Source organism: Nanorana parkeri, unplaced genomic scaffold, assembly GCF_000935625.1.
Source record: "Nanorana parkeri isolate BGI_ZX_2015 unplaced genomic scaffold, ASM93562v1 scaffold295, whole genome shotgun sequence".
In the NCBI taxonomy this organism is placed as follows: Eukaryota; Metazoa; Chordata; class Amphibia; order Anura; family Dicroglossidae; genus Nanorana; species Nanorana parkeri.
Window position 1 is genome coordinate 1,457,167 of NW_017306563.1, and position 23,581 is coordinate 1,480,747.

Consider the following 23,581-nt stretch of genomic DNA (forward strand, 5'->3'; position numbering starts at 1 on the left):
GGCCGTAGTAGAAAAACGGCCGGCCCGGAGCTCTCTAGATCTGAGCGGGCGTCTTTAGACGTCTGCTCAGACACGCCCCCTCGCGCACGCCGCTCGGCGCGCGCGAGCGGAAAATTGCAGTTTTTTAAAAACAGGCAGCGATGCCTGATACCATACAAACATATGGGGTGCCGATTGGTGTGTCCCCCCTCCGTGGCCCCCCCGCCGTTGTCCCGCTGATCCCAGGCTACACTGTGCCCGGTGCGAGCCCGGGATCAGCATGTCCCCTGTGTCACGGGATCAGAGGGAGCTCAGTACACAAGCTCCCTCCGGTCCCCTCTCCTCTGCAAGAACGCGGAAGTGTTGTATAATACATCACTTCCGCATTCTTGTGTCACTCTCCAGCTTCAGAAGCTGGAAAGAACTGATGGAGCAGATCTGTGCTTCATCAGCTTCATTGGGGGGTCCTAGGTGACATTGGGGGTCTTGGAGACCCCTGATGTCTGCATAAAGAGGACCTGTCACATTTTGCTATCACATAGGGGGGGTTTATTAGCCCCCGTATGTGATAGCAATAAAGTTTAGTGGGGAAAAAAAAAGGAAAAAAATTTTAATTCCCCCCCCCAATTTAAAGTTGCACATCAAAAAGAATAAAAAAACAAAAAAATGTTTAAATTTCCCACCCATACATACACGCATGTAAACATGCGTCGGGGGCGCATACATACAAAAATGCGAGAGTGAGAGCAATAAGTCTAGGGCCATCAATCACTGATAACACTAAACTGATGAGCGGTAAAAGCTTTTAAAGTGTCGCCTATGGCCAATTTTGGGTACGGTAGTTTTCTGCAATTTCGCGGGTGTGCGCAATTTTAAAGCTTGACATGTTTGGTGTCTATTTACCCGACGTGACCCGATCTTTTATATTTGACCAAAAAACTGGTTAATAATAAATGTTTCCTAACATAATGTAAAAAAAAACTTATTTTTCTCAAAATTTTCTGTAATTTTTCCTAATTATAATAAAAAATAAAAACCCCAGTGGTGATTAAATACCACCAAAATAAAGCTCTATCTGTCCCCAAAAGCGTTGCATGACGGAATAAACGTCAGTCAAAGTACTGCAGCGCTGAACACTGAAAAATGGCCTGGCCAGGAAGGGGGTCTAAACACCTGGTCTTGAAGTGGTTAATAGCTACATGCTGCATGGCGGTTAAACAGACAAGCCGAATAAATCGTCAGACGTGATGCTGAGCAATTACTAAACTGATTATTTTAGAATGGACCGAAACTTCCTTCACAGAGCAGGAGGCTTTATTCATCTAATATAATACATTAATGTATTATTTCACTTGTCTGACTGCTCTGTAATAAGGATCTGCATGATATTATATATAGATTTATAGTAAGTGGCTCTGGTAGCATTAGGATCAGTTCACAAAGCTAACACATCATGATAATGAGGTTTATTATTTGCCAAACACTGACAGTCATTTTCAGCCAATGATTTGAAAATGACAGTTACTGTCACAGTTCAGATGCAGACTTGCAGCTGAACTGTTACTTGTAGTTCTACAAGTATATACATATCTCTTACCCTTGGTTCTGCAGGCATGCAGGGCTGTGCTGGGGGTTGTAGTCCTCCAGACATGTGCTCTAAACCTGACTCACACTTGCACCTGTCTGCAAGCTTTAAGCGTCAACCGGCCTCTCCTGCTGTTTCTTATGCAGCTTCTAGAGCAGAGGGCATCTCCATGAAATTATGACAGATAACAGAGGAGCTAATACTTCTCTTGCTATCTGCTGTTATTTTTTTGTATTCTGACAGCTCCTGCCGCATGGTTTGCCGCTGCAAATTCACCCGTGCAACCGAACATGATCGCAGCTTAAAACAACCACGCGTCGTGTCGCAGAAACATGTACCTTTTTTCTGCGAATGCCGCGCGGATGTATCCCATTGAAATCAGTGGGGCCACGCAGTAATCGCTGTGTGCAATTGTTCACGACTACGCGTCCTGTTTCGCCCAGGTCTGCACCTGCCCTGAATCTTCACAGGTCTATGTCATCCTGAGAGGCCACTCCTGTCAGGGTTTCTTACTCTTCCTCCTCCAGTCGTGCACGGCTTGTTTTGCAGTATATTTGACACTGTTGTTCCTCTCTGGCGCCCTCTTATGACCAAACCCCTAAACGTAATCCTTCTGCAACTACTATCAAACATCCAATGATAAAAAAGCCATAATGAATAAGAAAAGGGCGTTTTAAAAATATATACAAATGAAGGAACGCTGTTGTCATTTAAAAGCTACAAAGAATATTACAAACTATGTAAAAAGTAAATAAAGATTCAAAAGAGTGCAAGATTACCCCAAGAAATTCTATAAATATAGTAATGGTAAACAAATCGGGTCTGAGCATGTAAGCCCCTTAAAAGATAACTCAGAGTTGGTAACTGGGGACAAAGAGAAGGCAAATCTATTAGATACTTTCTTCAGCTCTGTGCACACCAGGGAACAGGATGTAACTCAAGTCCATAACAGGGATGGCAGTGCCATAGCCTCTACTGAACCACAATGGCTGACTATTGATATGGTCCAGAAATAGACAAAATAGCGGTAAAAACGCGTGTCACGAAACGCACATATTCGATACACCTAGGTGTGAACCCAGCCTAAGGTGAACAAAGCACCGAATTGAGCTGTATAATTTCAAAGCCATTGTATCGAATTTTCAGAGACTCTCTAATGACTGGCTTAGTACCAATGGATTGGCGCACGGCCAGTGTGGTACCTATATTTAGGAAGGGATCAAAGTCTTTACCAAGTAATTAGAGACCTGTAAGCTTAACTTCAATTGTTGGGAATATACTTGAAAGTTTCATCAAGGATCACATGCACATGCATGGTAGACCATAGACTCAATAATCCTCCTCCATGCCTCTTATGAGTTTAGTTGCCTTCGTAGCACTTTCTCCAGTGATGATCTATCTATGGTATGGTATCAAAGGGTGAAGAAATAGTTATATTACTATAACAATGTTTTGGGGCTTAAAACATTTCTATTTGTGTGTTACTACTGTAGATTTAGCTGTTTGGTTGGCGTTACCCTTTAAAATGATCCTGCTTCGAGAGTCTGCTTGGAGATATTTAAATGCTGGGAGACAAAGAACATACATTACATCCACATGATTAGCCACGTACGTTGTGACATTTATGTAGCCTTTAAATATGCGCAATAGATTGTATGAATGTCATTAACTAGAGCTCGGTGTAATCCAGATAAGTAAAGCAATTAGTGATGCATTATAAAATGGCTGTAAGTGTAGAGGCATCAAGTGTAGGTGATATCAGCTAACTGCATCCAGCAAATTTACAGGGTGAGTGTTGTACTGTAAAAAAATAAAAGTTTTAACATGTCAGACCCTACAAATCTGCAAATACATGTGTTCATCTTCAGATTCCTGTCTGTTTAGTGATCACCCTGACCCAGGCTGTATACAAGGCTTTAACCTGTGGGCTCATTTTTAAAATAAAAGGTTACATGAAGGTGCATACGTAGTTAAAGTATATCTGTGGTGGGACCAGGGGTGCCCTCTTACCTGGGGTCCGGCGGGTGCGACGGAGATCGTAGGGTCCTTCTTGGGGTGACATGACATGCGTGCGTGACGTGCGCATGTGGCACTGCCGTGGCTTCTTAGTTGCTTCGGGTGCTGGTCATTGCCGGGGAGGGTCTTGCGAGCACTCCTTCTCTCCCAGCCGTCCCATTGGTTCGCAGGGACCTGTGGCTTCCTGGTTGCCCAGACAACGGGGGCGTCGCTGGCCCCTGCTGGGTTTAAATTCCAGCCAGAGCCAAGACTTGTTGCTGAGTTATTCTGCCATTCCCAAAGCAGCTACAACACCTCATTTCCTGTTTCCTGTTTCCTGCCTCCCTTCCCTGCTATTCGGATCTCCTGGTTAGCAACTCCTGGCTTGCCTCACCATTTATGATACTCGCTGCCTGCCTCGACCCGGACTGTACTCTGACAACGCATTTTGGATTATCCTTTCTTGTACCTCAGCCTGGACTCTCCTTCTGGGATTGTTCCCTGCTATTGGGTTCCAATCCAGCAAACAGGGGGACTTCGCTCCTTTCCTAACAATATCTAAACTCAAAAACAAAATGTAAAATATGGCAGCAGAGGTGTAACTACAGATCACAGGCCCCATAGCAAAAATGGAATAGGGCCCCCTCCCAATGACCTTTCTCTGAGCTGTGACTAATGATGCCAAGATCCCAAAGACTCCTCTTCTGCATCTGATGTCAGCTTTCCTACACTGTAGACTTTACAGAGAATTAGGGTTGTCGTCCACTGCAACCATTAATGATGTAGTACTGTATTTTTTACACATGTACTGTGTTTAATTTGCCTCAACAACCTAATAGGAGACATTTCCACCCCCAGGCCCCATAGCGTTAGCCTGGGCTGCAATGGCTATAGTTATGCCACTGTATTGCCGTTTACCAGTCCCTAGCGTATTTCAGGAAATTTAGAAGCATTTCTTCTGTGTTTTTTAAGTGTTTTACAGCTTTACTAATGGAAAACTAATGTCTAGGAGAAGATGGTTGTTAGGCACACAATCACATGAAAAAAAGCATGTTAGATGCATTTTTCAGGAGCTCCCATTGAAGTCTATTGGGCCAAAAATGTGAGATGAAGCTCATATTATTTTTAAAGCTACAATTGACAGGAGACGCAATGCTCCGGTGTAAACAGGCACCATTAAAAATAATGGGATTCTTCATGTTGAGTGTTGTCACGCTCCCAGAAACATAGGACAAAATGCTCAGGTGCAAATGTGGGCTTAGATGTGATGGCTGCATTTGTTTGTTTTCATTCTTTTTTCTCTTTATGTCCACCTGGCAGTTCTTAGACTAACACACTTCCTGTTCTAAAGTGACAAAGCTCACTATACTGTATTAATGGAGCAACAGTGTTGTCACTCTAGAAAAGCAAGTGTGTAAGGACTATATAACAACTCCCCCTCTACTCATCTCAAGTGGGAAGTTTTCTGTAGTTAGTGAGCTGGGCTGATATTGTTTGAGATTTCAGTACAGCATTCTCAGTTCTTTGCAGGATCAAATGGTTTTTACTTTTACTTATCGAACAGATATAACCAAAATTTAAGCAAATAAGAACAGTTTATTGTTAGTGTTTACGTACACTTTTTTAAATGTCTTTTATATTTTTACTTTAATTGCACCTTAGTGTCACCCCAAACTCTGAAGGGCCGCCGGGGATACTGGAAATCACTGTAGTAATCTGCCCTAGATACAGTCAGTGCTTGTCTCTTCCAGCTGTGGCTCCAGTGGCTTACCCTCTGCACACGAAGCACAGGGAGATGCTTACTGGCCGCCACCTTCCATTTTTTCCATGAATATAAGTCATTCTCTGATTGGATGAAGTGGAGGTCGTGACACCATCCAACCCTCTTCTCCACCACATCCAATCAGAGAACATCTGGTATTAATTGTATGAATGTATGCCTTGTGTATGTAAAAATACAAGTTGCTCTCTGCATGGTAATCAAAGCGGTTCATTGGCACACACAAAACAAAAGTTTCAAATATCAATATTCTTTGATATGTTTATTCGTGAAATGTCACATCATGTTATCAGAGGCTAACGTTTTGGGACCTCGCAGGGACCCTTCATCATAGCGACACAGTGATGTCACTTAGGTTCCCTGCGAGGTCCAGAAACATTAGCCTCTGATGACATGACGTGACATTTCACGAATAAACATATCAAAGAATATTGATATTTGAAACTTTATTTTGTGTGTGCCGGTGAACTGCTGTGATTACTTTGAGTTTTTGCACGGCGCCATCCGTGCGATCACCTTGAGCACCACTGATACCATGGAGCTGTGAAACCGTAAAGAGTGCAGTCGGCCTTCTGAAATATCGTGACAGCTCTCTGAATGGTGGCGGTGCCAGGAGAGAAAATCCCAGTGCTCAGTGTGCAGAGGAGAAGCTGCCTGAGATGCACTAGGGAGAGACCATTTCTGATTTTACGTAGCGCAGACTACTACAGTGATTTTCAGAATCCCCAGTGGCCCTATAGAGATTAGATATAGATACTTACATCGAGCCAAGCTGGACCAACGTATCTATAAAAAAAAAAACATTTCTGGAGTTCCACTTTAATGATTTCTGGGTCACTGACCTGGAACAATTATGCAGATCAGGAAAGTCAGAACGAAGCCAAAACTCCTGATCTCCATACTTGTTCTGGGTCAGTTACACAGATAACAGGGACCCCATTAGATCAGAGGTGTGCTAATTATAATATGGAATATTTTCATGCAACATACACTCAGTATGTTCGTACTACAGTTTTAAAGTTCTTTATTAAAGTTTTAGATCAAGAATTAAAAAAACAGAAGCAAACAACAGCATTTCGTATCCATATAAAAGTAATTATAAGCAGTAAGAATTTTAACCAGAGAAATGTAGATATCATAAAGCGATTAATAAGGAGGCATATCCATACACATGAAATGGGGTTGCTGAATATTATCTGATCTATATCTGGTATGTGGCTTCTGCAAGCTGGCTTGGTTCTTTCTGGTGCAGGAACTTCAGCATCACAAATTTTGAGCATGATTAACTTTCACTGTGAGTGTTACATATTCATCACACCCGAAAAATTAAATTAATCACACTTGAAAATGTAATAGTCATTTACTGAACCTTAAAAAGCAATTTCAGGCTACAAGTGAAAGCAATCAGTGAGCTACAAATGATATGTAGAAATCCCCGCTTCCTATTACGGTTAGGAAGTTCACTCAATTTAAATCTATCTGAGTCTTGTGTATTCCACTGCGGCCAAATTCAGCAGAGCACATCGCAAGGTCACTGGGAATGTAGCCTGTGTTGGGTGATACATCCCTTATCTGTCTCTTCTTTCTGTATCACCAGATTCAAAATTTCAAGGCAAGGTGGAATCAATTTGGTGGCTATGATTTTTTTTTTTCTTTCTTACTGCTATTCAGTGTTATATCAGGTTTATTGTATGTGTGAGGTAGCGGGAAGCCTGTAGCGGTGTATTTGGGAATTCTTCTACTGTATCACAAGTTAAGGTTCCAAGGCCACCAGATTAACTCCTTCCCACCAGCTATATGCATATATGTGGCAGCAGAGCCGCAGGCTTTAAGGCTGGGCCGGCACATATATGCCTACAGATGGCATCCCTGTTCTGTCCTGGGAGCGTGCCCCCAGCACTGTGACCATGTTTTCACTGACAGCTCCCAGTATATACAGTATACTGTATACAGAAATGGGCGCCAAACCAAAGGATGAATGAGTCCAAGATGTTTTCATTGGTTGAAATTTGATCACACAAAACCTAATCAGATCAGTTCTGTCCTGCACAATTGTTCGCAATCCCTGGGAAGCTCTATTTCATAGGCCTGTCTCAAAGCTGTCCAAAACTACCAGACGTCTGACAACTTTTATCTTTTTGGCTGCCCATCAAACCATTGCTAAGGCTTGGAAACAGCCTACAGTGTAATTTGGGGAGGTTAAACAAGGGGTCATGGGCATTATGGTGCATGAGAAGCTTTCGGCCATTCTAAAAGCTTTCGGACAAACTCTAAGTTTCTAAAAATATGGTTTGGACTATAACCATCATATGAATTTAGACCGCATTCTTTCCTTGGGTTGGACTCACATTCCGCCCTTGATGAGAGGGCATGGATGGGACCAGCCCTGAGGGCACCTCCCCTTCTTTCTATTAGGTAAATTATACACATTGACCTATCATGTGTGCCCTTTTTCTTTTGAAGAATCTTTGTACATATTCTGTTTGTTACATATGTTTGTTTATGATGACATTTTACTACCCTCTTTTGTGATCTACCTTCTTATTGAATCGTTATCTCGCGTTTCGTCCTGTTATATTGTCTTTTTTATAAAACTAATAAAACTTTTTTGTGAAAGAAATTTGATCACACAAAAACAGCCAGTGCGTTTTAAGGACATAAACACTCCCTCCACTTCATCAGGTCTTAATTTAATAAAATGAGAAATTGAATAGACTCACAGGAATTTATAACCAAAGGCACCTATTTGAACAGTTAACTTCTGCTTACTAGGGATAACCTCTGGTATGGACAGAACCCGTTCTGAACACGAGCTCCTCCAAACAAGGACCTACCATGGGCACTTCCACCCAGTCAGCTGCGGGCTAGGCATTCTCCGCCACATAGCGGCATGCAAATAAACTGACAAGATGCTTGTGCGGATGTCATTGACCTTATATTGCCAGATAGCTATATTAGGTAAATGTAATTTATCAAATATAGGCATGTAGCCATATAAAGTCAATTACTTCACTGCATCCTGCTCACAGCTGATGGAGCTTCCTTCCATGTTCCAGAGGGGCTCCTTCCAGGTGGAGAGGTGCTTAGGTTTGAACCGGGTTTGGTTCCTACCACTAACCATAGTGTATGATTTGCAATAATAAAGAGAATTCAGATCAGACCCATTATAGATTCCTTTAGTTATAATTCATAAGCTCATACTTACACATTATAACGTGACACATTAATAATACATCAGTCCCAGTGAAAATTCCAAACACTAATAAGAAAACTTCAGTAATCAATATTTTATCAGTCCCAAATGTATCACTTTTACTTGGAGCCTTCACTGGGAGTGACAAATGATTAACAGCCGGATGTTCATTTGAAAATATGAATTATTCATTAGTCACATTACAATATTTATGTACAAACTTATGAATTTGAGGTTTTTAAATTTATTTTTATGTAGAAGTTATAAAACTATTTATGTATTATATGTAATAGTTTATATGTTTACTTATAAGTAACACTGACTGGATGATTTGAGGATTTAATATTAAGCTCGGCACATTTTAGATTATTTTCTTGGACATTTATGGTATTTATTGACACTGGTGGTCAGTTTGAGAAATATATATTTATATTTTAGTGCAGAAATATTTCCCTAGAAGCTTTGCAGATTTTAGTGGCGACGGTTTAGAAATCTCTTGCAGTTTTTAACCATTTTTTTTTTGTATAGAAAAGGATAATACTGCAAAGACACTATTGCAGAAAGATACACATGCTGATTTGTTCATTATGAGTCTTGGCAATCTTGATTTGATATCTTAGAAGTTGCATCATCAGACAGTGGAGAGCAGAAATGCATGGACCCATGCAACTGTGATAACACTATCTGGCAAATCATTTCAGACAGTGGTTGCCATTATAGCTCAGCATTCATCCATAGTGAACATCAGCTCCCATCAGCATGTAGTGCTGAAAAAAAATTTGAAATAAAATAAACAAAATTAGAAATAAAATAAACAAAATTAGAAATAAAATAAAATAAATTAGAAATAAAATAGAAATAAAATAAAAAAAATAGGAAAAAAAATTAGAAATAATATCAAAACAATTTGAAATAATAAAAATGCAGCCATTTGTTAAAGTTAACTGGCAGAGCCTTGTATACATGGGTGTTTTCTCAGCACACTTGTGAATATAACTAACCTGATGCCCATTGCTGTATTAAAGAATCACGCTGCCCTAGGACCATGTGAATGATGGCTTCAGTGATGGACTAGTTCCTTTAGCTTTGCACCGTTATATAGGCCGCCATATCATATCGGCCGAAAACGGCACTTTTGGCAAAATGCTGAAAGTTACCTTTTTTGGCCGAAATAGCGGTGCATCTGTGATTTCTCTCTTTCCCGCTGGGCGCTGCTCTGTGTCCCAGCGGGGAGGAGAGAAACTGTCACAGAAGACCGAGCTGTGCGGGAGGAGAATGTTGTGAGCGGCCGGCGTTTTTCCTCTGCACAGCGCTCAGCCTCCTGTCAGAGATCAGAGGTGTGGCCAGAGACAGCTGTTGCTGTCACAGGAGGCTGAGCTCCTGTACTAGTGTATAGTTTATATAAGGAACACACTGTACAGCGTATTATGTGCATAGAGACATGGTACTTAATCCCTAATCTTGTTCATAGGCTACAAAGTATAATTAGTAGGGATGCACCGATACTATAACAGTATCGGTGCCGATGCTGAGTATTTGGGCGAGTACCCGTTCTCGCCCAAATGCTCTGATGCCTAGCCCGATACTTGAGCTTCCGGTATCAGGAAGCCAGACAGCGAGTCATTACACGCTGTCCGGCTTTCTGATTGGCCGGGAAGGCGGCTCCATGCTCCCTCGTCACTAGTGACGAGGGAGCATGGAGCCGCCTTCCCAGGCCAATCAGGAAGCCGGGCAGCGTGTAATGACTCACTGCCCAGCTTCCTGATTGTTTGGGAAGCTGGCCAATCAGGAAGCTGGGCACCGGTGACAAGGGAGCATGAAGCTGGCTTCCCGGCCAATCAGGAAGCCGGGCGCCGTCTAATGACTCATTGCCCTGCTTCCTAATTTACCAGCTTTGACCAATCAGGAAGCCAGGCAACGAGTCATTACACAGTGCCCAGCTTCCTGATTGGCCAGAAAGCTGGCTCCATGCTTCCTCGTCACTTGGTGATAAGGGAGCATGGAGACGGCTTCCATGCTAATTGGGAAGCCGGCCGGCGAGTCTTTACACACCACCTGGCTTCCCGGCTAATCAGGAAGCCAGGTGGTGAGTTACTTCACACCGACTGGCTTCCTTAATGGGATTTCCGGTATCGGTATTCGGTATCGGCGAGTACCGGTAAAAAATATCGATACTCGATACCGAAAAAACGGTATTGGTGCATCACTTATATATATACACACATATATATAGATAGATACACAAATACACACAGTATATGTGCACTCCATATAGTAAGATTGTATTAACTTACTTCATATTGCTTCAGTATGATGTTTTCAAGCAGCACATGATCGAGCAAAGGTAAAGGATAGCCCTCGTTAAGTTTTTCTGGATGAACAGGAAGAAGAAATATTGTCACTTTCAGGGTAAAAAGAATTGTGCATAATACATATAAATAGTCCAATGATGCTCTGGTCTTTTTAAAACTCGATCCAAATATGTGGGGAAGAGCTACAGAGGTTCTGTTTTTTTTTTAAATTCTTTCTGTGATCACCTTGGGGAGATTTTCCCTCTGACACAAAGAAATGGTTGTCACCCGCACAAGATGGCATATACAGCAATAAAACATAATAAGTTATATCCCTTCCATGCAATACTAAAATGTGTTTGTTTGTGGGTCACCATTGGAGAGATTTGTGAGTGAGAGGAAATCTCTCAAACAGGGACATAGCAATAAAAAGCTCTAACCCTTCCTATTCTATCCAAAACAAGTTAAAACATTTGACTGGTGTTGGGCTTTACAGTTGTTAGATCAGTATGTACAATAAATCAGCTTAGAATAATCATATTAATGTCTTTTAACCCCTTCATGACTGAGGCCTTTTTTTCATTTTTTGTACCCATATAATACGGTGAAGCTGTGTTTATTCCATTCGCCCAGTCATCTACATGTGCTTTCCCTTGTTAATTTCTCTTGCACATGATTGAGTATTCAAAGCAAAATCTCAAACATCTTTACTAAATTCAGTGACCATTCACAAATCTAATAAGTATACATATATGTACATGTCCTCAGATCTGTGGACGGTTATACAATCTAGTGTTTGTGTTCCACTTTGTGTGCCAGTCGCTTGTGCATTTCCTGCTGGCTCTGCCACTGGAGAAGCCCAGATGAGGAAACTGGCAGTTACAGATTGTTATTGCAAAGGTCAGCCAACAGTGTGCTATAGTGGGTGTGCTATAGTGTAGAGTTATACGCTGCCTGTTCATTCTGTGCTGGCTTCTTTTGTAGTGTAGAATTGTAAAATGGAATAAATAAAAGCCAGGACAGTGTTTTCTGCATTTTCCTACAGTTTCTGTGTACTCCTTATTTACTCATTATCACATTATACTGCTATTTATTTGGAAAGATAATAGGTTGAAATAGTGTATCCTGCCTAATTCAATCTCTTTGAGAGGGGTGGTGTTGCAACACGACACCCAATGGTATAATTGAAATACCAATATTGATTTAATTTGAATATGAGATCCCATTACAATCTCTATAAAATGATATAAAACATGATACCGGGTACATACCATTGACTTTTGGAAGAAGGACGGTTGAGAGGTAAAAATTTACTGCAGTCTGTATAAGCCCCACCTGCAATATAATTTTTGAGACACAGACTGATTATTGTTGGTACATTATTCTTTGGCATGGTGAACCCATAGCATGAGGGTTTCATTGTCCTGTCCCACCCCCCAACAAAAAAAGCTCCCATAAAGGCTCTGATCTCCTAAGCTTAGAAAAATGTGCTAGTGCATGCATATATGTACATCGTAATCCAAACTGGAATACCCTAATTGAGGGGTTCTTCAACCAACTGGTGGATGGTGCCATAGCAGACAGTACAAAATATGTTGCCAGCACTCCTGAATCTACAGGCACTGAAACTGCCTTCATTAACATCCGTTTAGAACGTAATACAGAATAAGTTTGACTTTCCTTGTATGACATGCTGAACGAATGTCAATTTTCTTCTTAGGTATATAATTCACCTAGAGTTTACCTGCTGCAGCTTTCAGTGCTCAAATGCCAGGCCAGTCTGATCGGGCAAGGCTTCAGGTCTTTCCAACAGTGCTAAAGCTGGGCTGCCCCCTCTTAAAGATTCCTATTGGCTATTAAGAGAGCTAGATCAAATGCTGGTTTATTTACACAGAGCGGAGGAGGGTCAATGCTCTAGAGCAGTGGTTCTCAACCAGTGTAACCTCGGGACCCACATGTTTCCTTGGTCATTAAGGCGTGAACAGTGGTTATTGTTAGGTGGCTCTTAAACACAGAGGGTCCATGGGGAGCATCACAAACAGGATTCTGAGTTTGAAGGAAATTAGCAATACATCAATTATTAATATATTTGTCTCAACAGAAAAAAATACAGGGCAACAAGCTAATGCGTTTTTAGGGGCCCTTCATCAGGATTATCTTGAAAACAGATAGACTCTAGGGGGTTTGGAGAAATCTGTAGTAAAAATGCTCCTACTACGTAGGCTTTAGCAGCTGGCTCAGAGCGTTTCACCAGAACCAGTCATGGAATCCTGCTTGGAAGAAAGAGCAACTTTTCAGCCCTGGATTTAATACCTTTGGAATAATTGGTGTCACCATCTTGTATCCTTCAACCTCTATTGGCTAGTAAGGAAGCCCATCAAAGTGATGGACCAGTAGGAATGTGTGGATAGCACATAGGTCTCACACAACCCTTTGCAAAAGCTGCAACATTTTAGATCACCATGTCCAAACTGGCAGCTCAGTGCAGAATAACACGTACTGTCAATGCCATATGCTGCCATACTCTGCCAGAGACTATGGCAACCATTAAACGTACCTGCACATGAGTAAAGGTTTTAAGTTGACTTTGCTGGTAAAAATAACTACCCTATCTGGTGAGAAGAACTTCATCTGATACCAGAATATCAAATTACTGAGCCCCAGTGATAGCTGTTGTTACCATCTCCACAATTCATACTCACCGGGAAAGGTCCTACATCCGAATGTTTCAGCTCAATGTCTACCCTAAATTTAAAAAAAAAAAACAGAGCAAGATGTTAACCATGTAAGTTTATTGCTTCCTTGTCTTTTAGAAGAAAACAAAGAAGATTCATATGTCCTTATATACAGTTTATTCTTATATCCTAGATGGTTTTTAATCTTACATTTAATTTTAAAATGAGAATACTCTAGATAGCATGTGTATAAAGTGATTACAGCAAAGCTGTAACTATTAACCACAAGGCCCTGGTGTGAAATGTGAATATGAGTAACGCGGGGAACATCTTGGGGCTAATGCGCCGTTTTTGTAGATAATTCGGTCTCAAGTTTGGTCGTCAGACCAGGATGTGATGGCAAAAATGCAAAAGCAGAGGATGCTTGCATGCTTTGGCTGGATAATTGACTAAGAAAATACTGAGTACAAACAACACTGGGCATCTAGCAAGGAGATTTGCCACAGCAACAGACATATTTGTCCAAATACATGTTCCTTTTAAAGAAAATCATCTTAAACATGCATTTTAAAGGTGCGCCCATTCATTTTTAAAGGTTCTCAACATACTGTATGCCTATGCTTAAGAAAACACACATGACTCTAACGCATCTCAATGCATACACCTGTAGACACATGTATTGCAATGATGCATAGCATTTGATGCTTGGGGGTGCATTGAGGGTCTATAGGACATGGAATGGGCACATGCAAAAGCACACAAACATCAACATACTTGGTTACATGAAGGTGGACATTACAACACACGCTATATTGCATGTGCGATGCTGTGCACAGTAGCTCAGTGTATGGAGACAACAATCATATAAGGGCTCTAATATTGCATCACATAAAGTACAATGTACAATGCATTTTAGATGCCTTTTCCAAAGACCGTTTGGCTTAATGGCAAAATATAGGACGATACACTTAAGACTTTTCCCCAACGTACTGCAATGCAACACGATTTCAAATCGATCCTGCTGAACACAGTAGGGGACATATAACAAGGAAATCAGCAATGCAAATGAGTCACACATCAGGCTGCCTGTCCTTCAATAAAGTCTCTGTGACAGGTTAACAGATTTGTGCGTCTGTATTCCTGGGCAGCCTAGTGTGACAATTTGCAAAGTTCGGAGACAGATTTATTGCGGAAAATGCAACAGATTTTCACTCTAAACAGAAGCAATATTAGGAAGTGGTCAGGATCAGGTTTTCTTCTGTCGCAGTGCTACCTCAGAGCAGCTAAGAAAGGAAACTAGTAAGTCAAGCTGTATCCTTGTAATAAATGTGTTGCATGATTTGAGTGGATAGCGGAGTGGAATTGTGTACAATCCACCAAGGAAAAGACTGCCAAGAGGAAACTTCCACACTCTTCCCAGATAACCTGTGAAAAAACATGGGCCTCATTCACACTGGGGTGCATATTCCGGGAACAGGTCTCTGCACGGTTGTGCACGCCGTATGGTTGTGGGTTAATGAAAAATAAATAGCATGCCCCCCTCCCTTCCAAGAATTAACTAGCCCAGTATATCAGGCATGCAGATTGGTATCCCCATAGCAAGGGAGGAGTCACTGTACAGCCTGCCCTGCTATTGGGATTCAAGCCCACATGCCCTTCAGCTTTGGGGGAGTTCCCCAAAAGGCAGACTCTGCTTACCTGCATGCACTGGTCAACTGGTAAGGGGTCTGAGTGCCCCCTAAGGCCCCGCTCACACCAGAGCAGTTTTGTCGTTTTGAAAATCCCATACATTCATATGCAAACGCATGGAATCATGCGTTCCAATACGCCTGTCGCCTGAAATGCTCCCTGAGATACTTTTGTAGTGCTGATCAGAGCATTTTCCCTGAAGACTTCAATGGAAACGCGCTGATCAGCATGTTTTTATGCATGTTTTTAATGTTGGTTTAGTGCTGAAATGCGCATAAATACGCACTTCCAAAAAACGCACGTATAACGCTCTGAAACGCTTTTGCCCTGGTGTGAATGGGGCCTTAAAACCTGTTCATTGGAGGAGGGGTGCGACCAAAGGGTGGGGCAGTTAGGTTAAACATAAATGTTGGGTGAATTTCACAACAAATCTACATTTACTAACTGATTACATAGAATGAATAGTGCAGTAAGGCAATTGCCTATTAAAGAATTGATGTTGGATGATTACTGTTGAAATCTTCTCATCTTGTTTGATGCTATTTTGTCAGTTTGAAAACGAGCAAAAACCACTGTGATGGTTTTTATACAGTGAATGTGGAAAATCAATTGATCATGGTCAAAATTTACTTGTCGAATCATTGATAAATACACCCCTTAGTGGCTAAACAATCTGAATACATTTTACAGGTAAACCATATACTGTACACTCATTCCAGCCCTGAATAATCCTTACTTGTTGTGAATGATGGGACTATTTACCTGCTAAGTTTCAGGTTTCCCACAATTCTGCTCGAACTTACTGCAACGTTTGCGATTACATCAGTTTTCTGTTAATGACATACACGTCAGCAAACAAACTTGACAGCAAATTAAAAAGGCAATGTAAAGGTAAAGAAATCTGTGCTAATATGGTAGCCGACATGGCTGACCTCTTGCTGGAAATGCTAGTTGGCTGGGTGTTTTTTGTTTCAATACATTTAGGGGGTTATTTACAAACAACGTTCGGCTATTCACTCCCGCTCAGTATGGCTGAAATCAGTCATACATCGGCCGCACTTAGGTCAGCCGAACATGCTCTGCATGTTCGGCTGAGCCGAAGTGCAGAAGGACTTCGACTCAGCCGATCCAACTGGATAGGCTGAGACGGAGCTCCCGCAGCTCACTTGCTGCCGTTCGGCCCTATTCTCATCCTCATAGTCGGCCAGCTGTCACAGCGCTCCTCCTACGCTGCAGCAATAAAAGTTTTGCCCAGAGTTCTTCAAACTTTTGAACTGTACACTACATGCAGGTCTCTGCACAGCAGCGAGGTGTGCTGCACTGCGGTGACCAGCGGTCCCATCCAGTAGGCTGCGGAAACATGCACATCTGCACATCTGCATTTTTCCTCACCGCACATCACACCAGTGTTGTGGTATGAGCGGTGCACTATGGTTTTCTATGTGACCTAGTGGTGGCTGGAATTTTTCATGTGCAGAAAAACCCAGGTCACCGCCCACCCAGTGTGAAAGTAGCCTTACTGCAGTTGGAGGCTCCATTATTTCTGGTAAAAAGGTTGTCCCCTGGACAGGAAGTGAGGGGAAATCTCTCTAACAGCCACACAGATTAAAATAAAAATGCTTTTGTTAAATTAGGAAGGGAATTGCTAGAAACTCTGTCAGCTTTTTATTGTTGAATAAATCTAGGATTATAGGATATCCAAGTCTAGTTTTTCCAAGTCTGTAACTCCAGTCCCTTCATCAGGGCTAAGAAAGATTTAGAACATTCTCTTATATACATCGTTGTAATAAATTATTCTAAAAATTAAGAAACCAGATGATATACCAGTAAAGTCCTAATATCAATATAAAGAAAATGACATCAGGAATATTATTTGTAGTAAAAATGGAAATCATTAAAAATGATATAATCGTACATTATCAATTAGATGATTTCCATTTTTACTACCAACAACATTTCCTATGTCATTTTTTATTGCGTGAGGATTCTGATATAATTTTGTAAATCAGCCTCATTGTATCAGGACAAAAAGTGAAAGAAAATCCCAAATTTTAGACTTGTCAGGAACAGAAACAAAAGAGAAATCGTATTTTGCTGTACAAACAGAAGAAAAGCTGGCCAGACCCTGTATTCTGATGGAATAGTTTACTGACGCTTGTATCACATCACTGGTGTCTTGCCCAAGGTCTGCCCCCCACTGACACATTTCACTCAAGGACCTTGTAGAGAGAGCCATCTCTAGAGAGAGCCATCTCTATGACTTAGCCGGTGATCGGGTGAAACTCATCAGATGGGGTGGACCTTGGGTGGGACACCAGTGATATGGTACAAGCTTTAATAAACTATCCCAGTGGAATCTGGTGTGTGGCCAGCTCTTCTTCTGTTTGTTTGGGCTCTTGTTGGAGTGAGGACAAGCACCTGGCTCATTCATTCCCATGGAGGAGTGTTTTTTCTTTTGTGTGTTCTCCTTGCTATGTTGTTACTGTGCAATGCAGTGCCATTTTATTCTGTATGGCACCCCAATGAACCTTCTGATAGACGTGTGTTGCAGTGCATGTTGTTAGTACGTTGCTCTGTGTTACGCTGCAATTCATTATGCCAGCAGGTACAAGGGGCGTATTCAGAACGAATGGCACCTCATTGTGTTGCGGTAACGTGTGTGTTACCGCAAATTGATAGTGAGAACGGACCCCAAGAGGAAATTTTGGAGAGATTTCCTTTGCTTCCTTTTGTGTCTCTGGGTATATATATATATATTTCACACTGTGTGTATATACTGTACATGTGTTTATATATATATATATAACATGCATGACCTCAGCTAAACAAGGTAAAGAGCATGAATAACCTTTATTAAAGAAGATTACTGACCAGATTTAAAAGGAACAGAGGAGCCAGGGATGAATTTGGCAGTATTGCATAGGCCTGGATGTTCAGCAGTGGTGCCATGCTCACATTTCCTGGACTGATATTCAGAGATGGAGCAGAGTCTGATGTAATTATTAGCTTCATGAGCATATCTGGGTACATCTTTGCCAACTGAAAATGAACATAGGAAAGATCTTCATTAATGTGACAGAAAGTCCAATTACACAGCATGTTTTAGTAAAATTCGTAAAAAGATGCAGCACGTGTGGAGACTCAGGAGTTCAAAGGGCAGGGAAAACAGCATGGCTGTTCACACCTCTAGGGAGCAGTTCAATTGAGTGTGCTAAATGCAAAGGCCATTTAGCCCTCGTTCACACCCGACGGTCGCGCATATGCAATACGCCTAGGTGTGAACGAGACCTAATGGTTCCAAACACATACCTTAATATATTACAGATATTTGTTTACCATCTCAATCAACTAAATATTTCTACTATATCCTAAAGCAGTCTATCATACTTTACCTGTGGTATCATTAACCCAAAGGATGAAGTGTTCAGTCTCACTGGAGAACCTTTTGGAACCTGTATGAAGAAATAAACTATGGATCAATGCAAACACTTTTGAAAGGGGTACATTTTATATTATATGTATTTTACTAGCCAGAAAAGCTTCTTCTTTATACCACTCTCATTTGTTTTTACTTTGCTACTAAGGAATTACCTTTCTTGGGTTTGTGGCTTCTATTTTTAATAAATACATTTTGTTCATGATGGTTTTTTATTTTTATGGAAGATAATCTACCAAATTTGTTAGCAAATATTCTGTGTTAATTTACAATACTGAGGCTGAAAGCCCAGATGAAGCTTTGTATAACAATTTTTATTATTAATGCTTCAAACTAATGCCTAGCAGCCCTTCCCTGGCAGCATGCTGGATAACTGGACCTCTGCCCTCAGCGTGAGAGCAGTGGCCCTGATCTTGGTGGTCTGGCATGTCCTCTACACAGTGCTCCAATCAACATTTCTGTTTAGGAAGCATGAGTGTTTTGACTGGAGCACAGCAGTTGTGACTGTAATGCAGACTGCTGTTTTTAGAGTCCAGGTATCCAGCACTCTGCCGAGAAGACCTGCTGGACATTAGTTTAGAGCGTCATTACTGGAAAAAAAAACCAAAACAAGTAGTTTAATTTTTTTATGCAGCCTCACTTTATAGTAACCTTAAAAAATAAACCTACAAATGGGCTTTAAACACTTGTGAAACAAATATGGCTGCCATTTGTAAACATTGAACAATGGTTATGAATAACACTTTAAGATCATGATGCTTTTCTATGATCTAAGTACTGTAATTACTGAAAGCATGATGAAACAATACATTTTTCCAGCTATCTGGACATGATTTATTATGCATAGAAGACTATTGCTGGTTTTACTGGCCTATTACAGAAAATCACTGCTCAGTAAATGATGAATACAGTGTTTTTATAATTAGCTTTCTCACCATGTCATCAGTCACATTGAAGACAAGCTTTCCAGCTGACTGATAGACAAACCCTGCTGTATTAAATAAGTAATCAGAAACAGCAAAGTAAACCATCAGGTTGTGGTCATCGGGTAGAGACAATGGTGGTGGTGAAAATGGTGGTGTGGTACGGTGTGCAGTTTCAAAAACTTCACCCTGTGGATACAATTTAAGAACAAGTATGTTAGTTACAAATATATCTGCAAAAAGACAATTACATTCTTATTAGACATGTGCAAATCATTTAGTTCCGAATTGAAATTCGTACGAATTTCTTTAAATTCAGACATTTGGATGCATCCGAATTTCCGAATGACAGAAATAATGAATCTCAACAAATCAGAATGTTTGATAACGAAATTCAGATACATCCGAATTTCATTCAGAAACGAAACACAACAAGCGGGAGAGCAGTCATTTACCGCTCTCTGGCTTCTCTGCATTTGTATCTCAAATTAAAATAAAGTAACAGAATATTGTTACAAAATGTAAATAATAAAAGAAGCTGAGAGATGTGTGTTATTCTGTAACGGATTATGCTTCTTGGAGGACACTTTCATCCCCAATGTAAAGAATCTGACAGCTGTCACAGAATACACAAAAGTGTTTAACTGTTCACAGAAATAATAATATTTTTTTTAAAAACACAGCGTGGGGCCCCCCCCCCAATTCCTAACAGACCCTTTAGATCTGGTTGGAATGTTAGGGGGGACCCCTTGCAAAAAAAACCCAGCATGCAGTTCCCTGAAAATTATACCAGACCCTTTAGGTCTGGTGGGAATTTCAAGAGGGAACCCCAACGTCAACAAAGTAAAAAAAAAAAATGGGGCCCTCTAAAATCCCATACCAGACCCTTAATGCGGGCACCTGCCTGGCAGGGCAGGAAAGGGGGGGACGAGTGAGTGCCCCCCCTTCCTCCACCATACCAGGCCGCATGCCCTCAGCCCCCCTGGACCCCCTGGAAAAGCACCTTGTCCCCATGCCAATGTGGACAAGGGCCTCTTCCCTACAACCCTGACCCGGTGGTTGTGTGGGTCTGTGGCCAGGGGGGGCTCATCTGGGTACCCCCTTTCATAAAGGGGGCACCCAGATGCCACCTGCACCCCCCTTGTGAATGAGCAAGGGGTACTTGCAATGTTTATATCTGGCAGTGTGCAGAAATAAGCAAAGCCTGCTATTGGTTATTTAAAATTGAAATACCCAATAGCAGGCTGGCTAATGCTTGCGCCCACTGCCTGATGTCAGTCACAGAGGGGCAGATCTAAGAGTAAACTTTCTCTTTTAGGCCTGCTCCTCTGGGAATGAAAGAAGGCAGTGGGCGGAGCAAAAGCCAGCTTGCTATTGGCTATTGCACTTTGAAATATAGCCAATAGCAGAATAGCTGCCTCCCACTGCCTTCTGTTAGTCCCAGAGGAGCGGACTTAAGAGAGTAAGTTTGATTGAAAGCTCAATAACAACTGAGAGAAAAGTACCGGTAAAATGACACTAAACTCAGGAGATAAACCTTAAAGTGCATTCAAGTACCTGAACTATTAACAAAAATGTATCTTATTTGTGTATCACTCGGCTGTAGATCCTCAAATCATCTCTGAATTGGTGCTGACACTGTCCTTCCTTCTGGAGGGGGGCTACTTCTGTTCCCCATGGTCCTCGTGTGTTTTCTAAAGTAGACACCGCTCCATGCTCTCTCCTGTGATGGACTACAATCTCATGTTTAGTTTACCAATTTATTTTGAGATTTTAGTCCATCCTGGGAGTGAACTTGGAGAGGTGACTACTTTACAACACACACAGTGTCAGCACCAATTCAGAAATGATTTGAGGATCTACAGTGAACACACAAATAAGATGCCTTTTTGTTAATAGTTAAGGTACTTCAATGCATTTTTAAGATTTAACTCCTTAGTTTAGTGTCACTTTAACAGTACTTTGCTCTTTATTCACAAAAAGCATACATCAATTTAAATTTGACCCAAGAAACTCTGATTTAAATTTTTTTTATTTTCATAGTGTAATTTGGTGGTTGGCTTTTTATTGTATAAGGAGATTTCCAGCTTCTAGGGGAATCCCAGGGAAATATCTGTCTAGCGTTCCCAGGCAGATATCTCCTTATCTGTAGCTAAATATGGATCTCAGATGGTTTTATAAACGTGTTAACCGTCACTGTACCTTCATTTGCACATCCAAATTATCAGGTGTCACTTTTGGAGGTCCCATCAGTGAGTAATCAATAGCTGCCACATCATCAAGTTTTACTGCAACTAAAAACAAAAATGTTTCCAGATTAGTGTGAGACACTACAAAAGTTAATTATAAAGAAAATAAAATCTAATTAAAACCAGTGAATAATATATGGCCAGGAAACAGAATTTTAATCAACAGCCATATAAAACATAAAAGGCTAGAGGGTTTTCTATAGGTCATGCGCAAAGAAAAAAGAATCGGTGATATATTTCAATGTATTGCCTTGAACATCCAAACAGTAAACAGTAACACAAATTAGGGTTCAACGTCTTTTACCATATCAACACAATCAGAGTGGATCGGAGGTAACCTTGTCAAGTGTTTGAAGAACTTTGGGAATTTAAAAAATTGTACCCTTGCAGTGGGGCTACCTTGGCACTGCAAGGGTTAAGTGTTCATTTTGTCTAGTGGGCTGAAATAAAGCAGATATACTCACCTGATCCTTGGTCCCGCCGGATTTCTACACCAGTCTCTGCAGCCTCTTCTCCCCTGGGCTCCGGCAGTCTAAGGACCGCTGATGTCATCAGGTCTAATGCAGGTCCAATCATTTTAATTAGACGGAGGGGGAGAGAGGTGAGCGCTGAACACTGCGGGAGCGAGGGTCAGATGAATATATCTGCCTTATTTGAGCCCCCCTAGACAAAACAAACACTTAACCCTTGAAGTGCAGAGTAGCCCCACTGCAAGGGTAAGTTTTTAAAATTCCTGGAGTTCTTCTTTAACCTTTTTAAGGCAGTTGCAAGTCAACACAGATATGAAGAAACTAAAGACTCGGTCCTAGTAGAAAAGTACCGAAACATCTGAAACTTGGGCAAGTATTTAATGCTGTAGTGCTCAAATGTAATGCATATAATGTCTAGCAAAGCTACTAAAAAAAGAACTAGTCCATCAAATAGATAAGCATATTGTCAGTGTATAAGAGGGCAACTTGCAGGCCCCCAAACCTTGGTACCCCATTGTAGCGCATTATAACTACTAAAGGGTCTAAACCAAACCTGTTTTATATAAAGTCAAGCCTTCCCTAGTACAGGGATAAGCAGATCTCGGCCATGCATGGAAGTCATGCTCATGGCTGCCAGAGTCTTGCAATGCCTAATAGGATTGTAGGATGTAGTTTCACCCCCCAGCTGGCATGCCTCCAGTGTCTTGGTTTACCATCCCAAATCCTATCCACCCCGATCTTAAAGGATTAATAAAGTCTCACACTTTTTTTGAATACATCTAGCAAGCAGTAGATATATGCAAAAACATAAAAAAAAAAAAAGAAGTTAACAAAAGGGTTAAACTTACCTGTGTCTCCTCCGCATGCTCACGTCCGAAGAACTGAAAATTTCGGGTGGCCGCAAAGGATCATGGGGCGGGCGCATGCGCAGTAGCAGATCTTTGGACGGGAGAAGAGGAGAGACACAAGGTAAGTCAATGCAGGCAGCATGCACCCGCACAGACACTATGGGACAGGCAGAGACAGGAGTCAGCGCTGGATCAGAGACCGGCACCAGTGCTGGACTCCTGAAAACTACTGGAAGGAAGGAGATGATCGGATCAAGAGGCATCACTTAAAAGGAGAACTATGAGGTGAGTGCTTTTCACTCACCTCATAGTTCTAGCCGACCTGTGACAATGAGACTGTCACAGGTCGGCTCAGTAGATCGGGAGGTGAGCGAACACATACCGAGTTTGCTCGCCTGTCGATCCTGTCACGGCTCTCTGCCGTGACAGGGGGAGGGGCTGGATTCCCCCCCCCCCCCCTTGTTGCGC

General features: G+C 41.5%; 1 protein-coding gene across 1 annotated transcript in view; it reads right to left on the bottom strand.

Annotated features, from left to right (window-relative positions):
* LOC108787970 (bactericidal permeability-increasing protein-like) overlaps positions 1–23,581 on the bottom strand; it is a 52,296-nt gene that overhangs the window by 26,998 nt on the left and 1,717 nt on the right. Inside the window, exons 2-9 of the mRNA XM_018557668.1 lie at positions 21,749–21,840; positions 19,559–19,735; positions 18,580–18,639; positions 18,059–18,226; positions 15,950–16,017; positions 13,526–13,568; positions 12,095–12,158; positions 10,827–10,903 (exon numbers count right to left, since the gene is read on the bottom strand). Of these exons, the coding sequence (XP_018413170.1) occupies positions 10,827–10,903; positions 12,095–12,158; positions 13,526–13,568; positions 15,950–16,017; positions 18,059–18,226; positions 18,580–18,639; positions 19,559–19,735; positions 21,749–21,796 (705 nt within the window). The 5' untranslated portion in view covers positions 21,797–21,840. The remainder of the gene's footprint in view (positions 1–10,826; positions 10,904–12,094; positions 12,159–13,525; positions 13,569–15,949; positions 16,018–18,058; positions 18,227–18,579; positions 18,640–19,558; positions 19,736–21,748; positions 21,841–23,581) is intronic.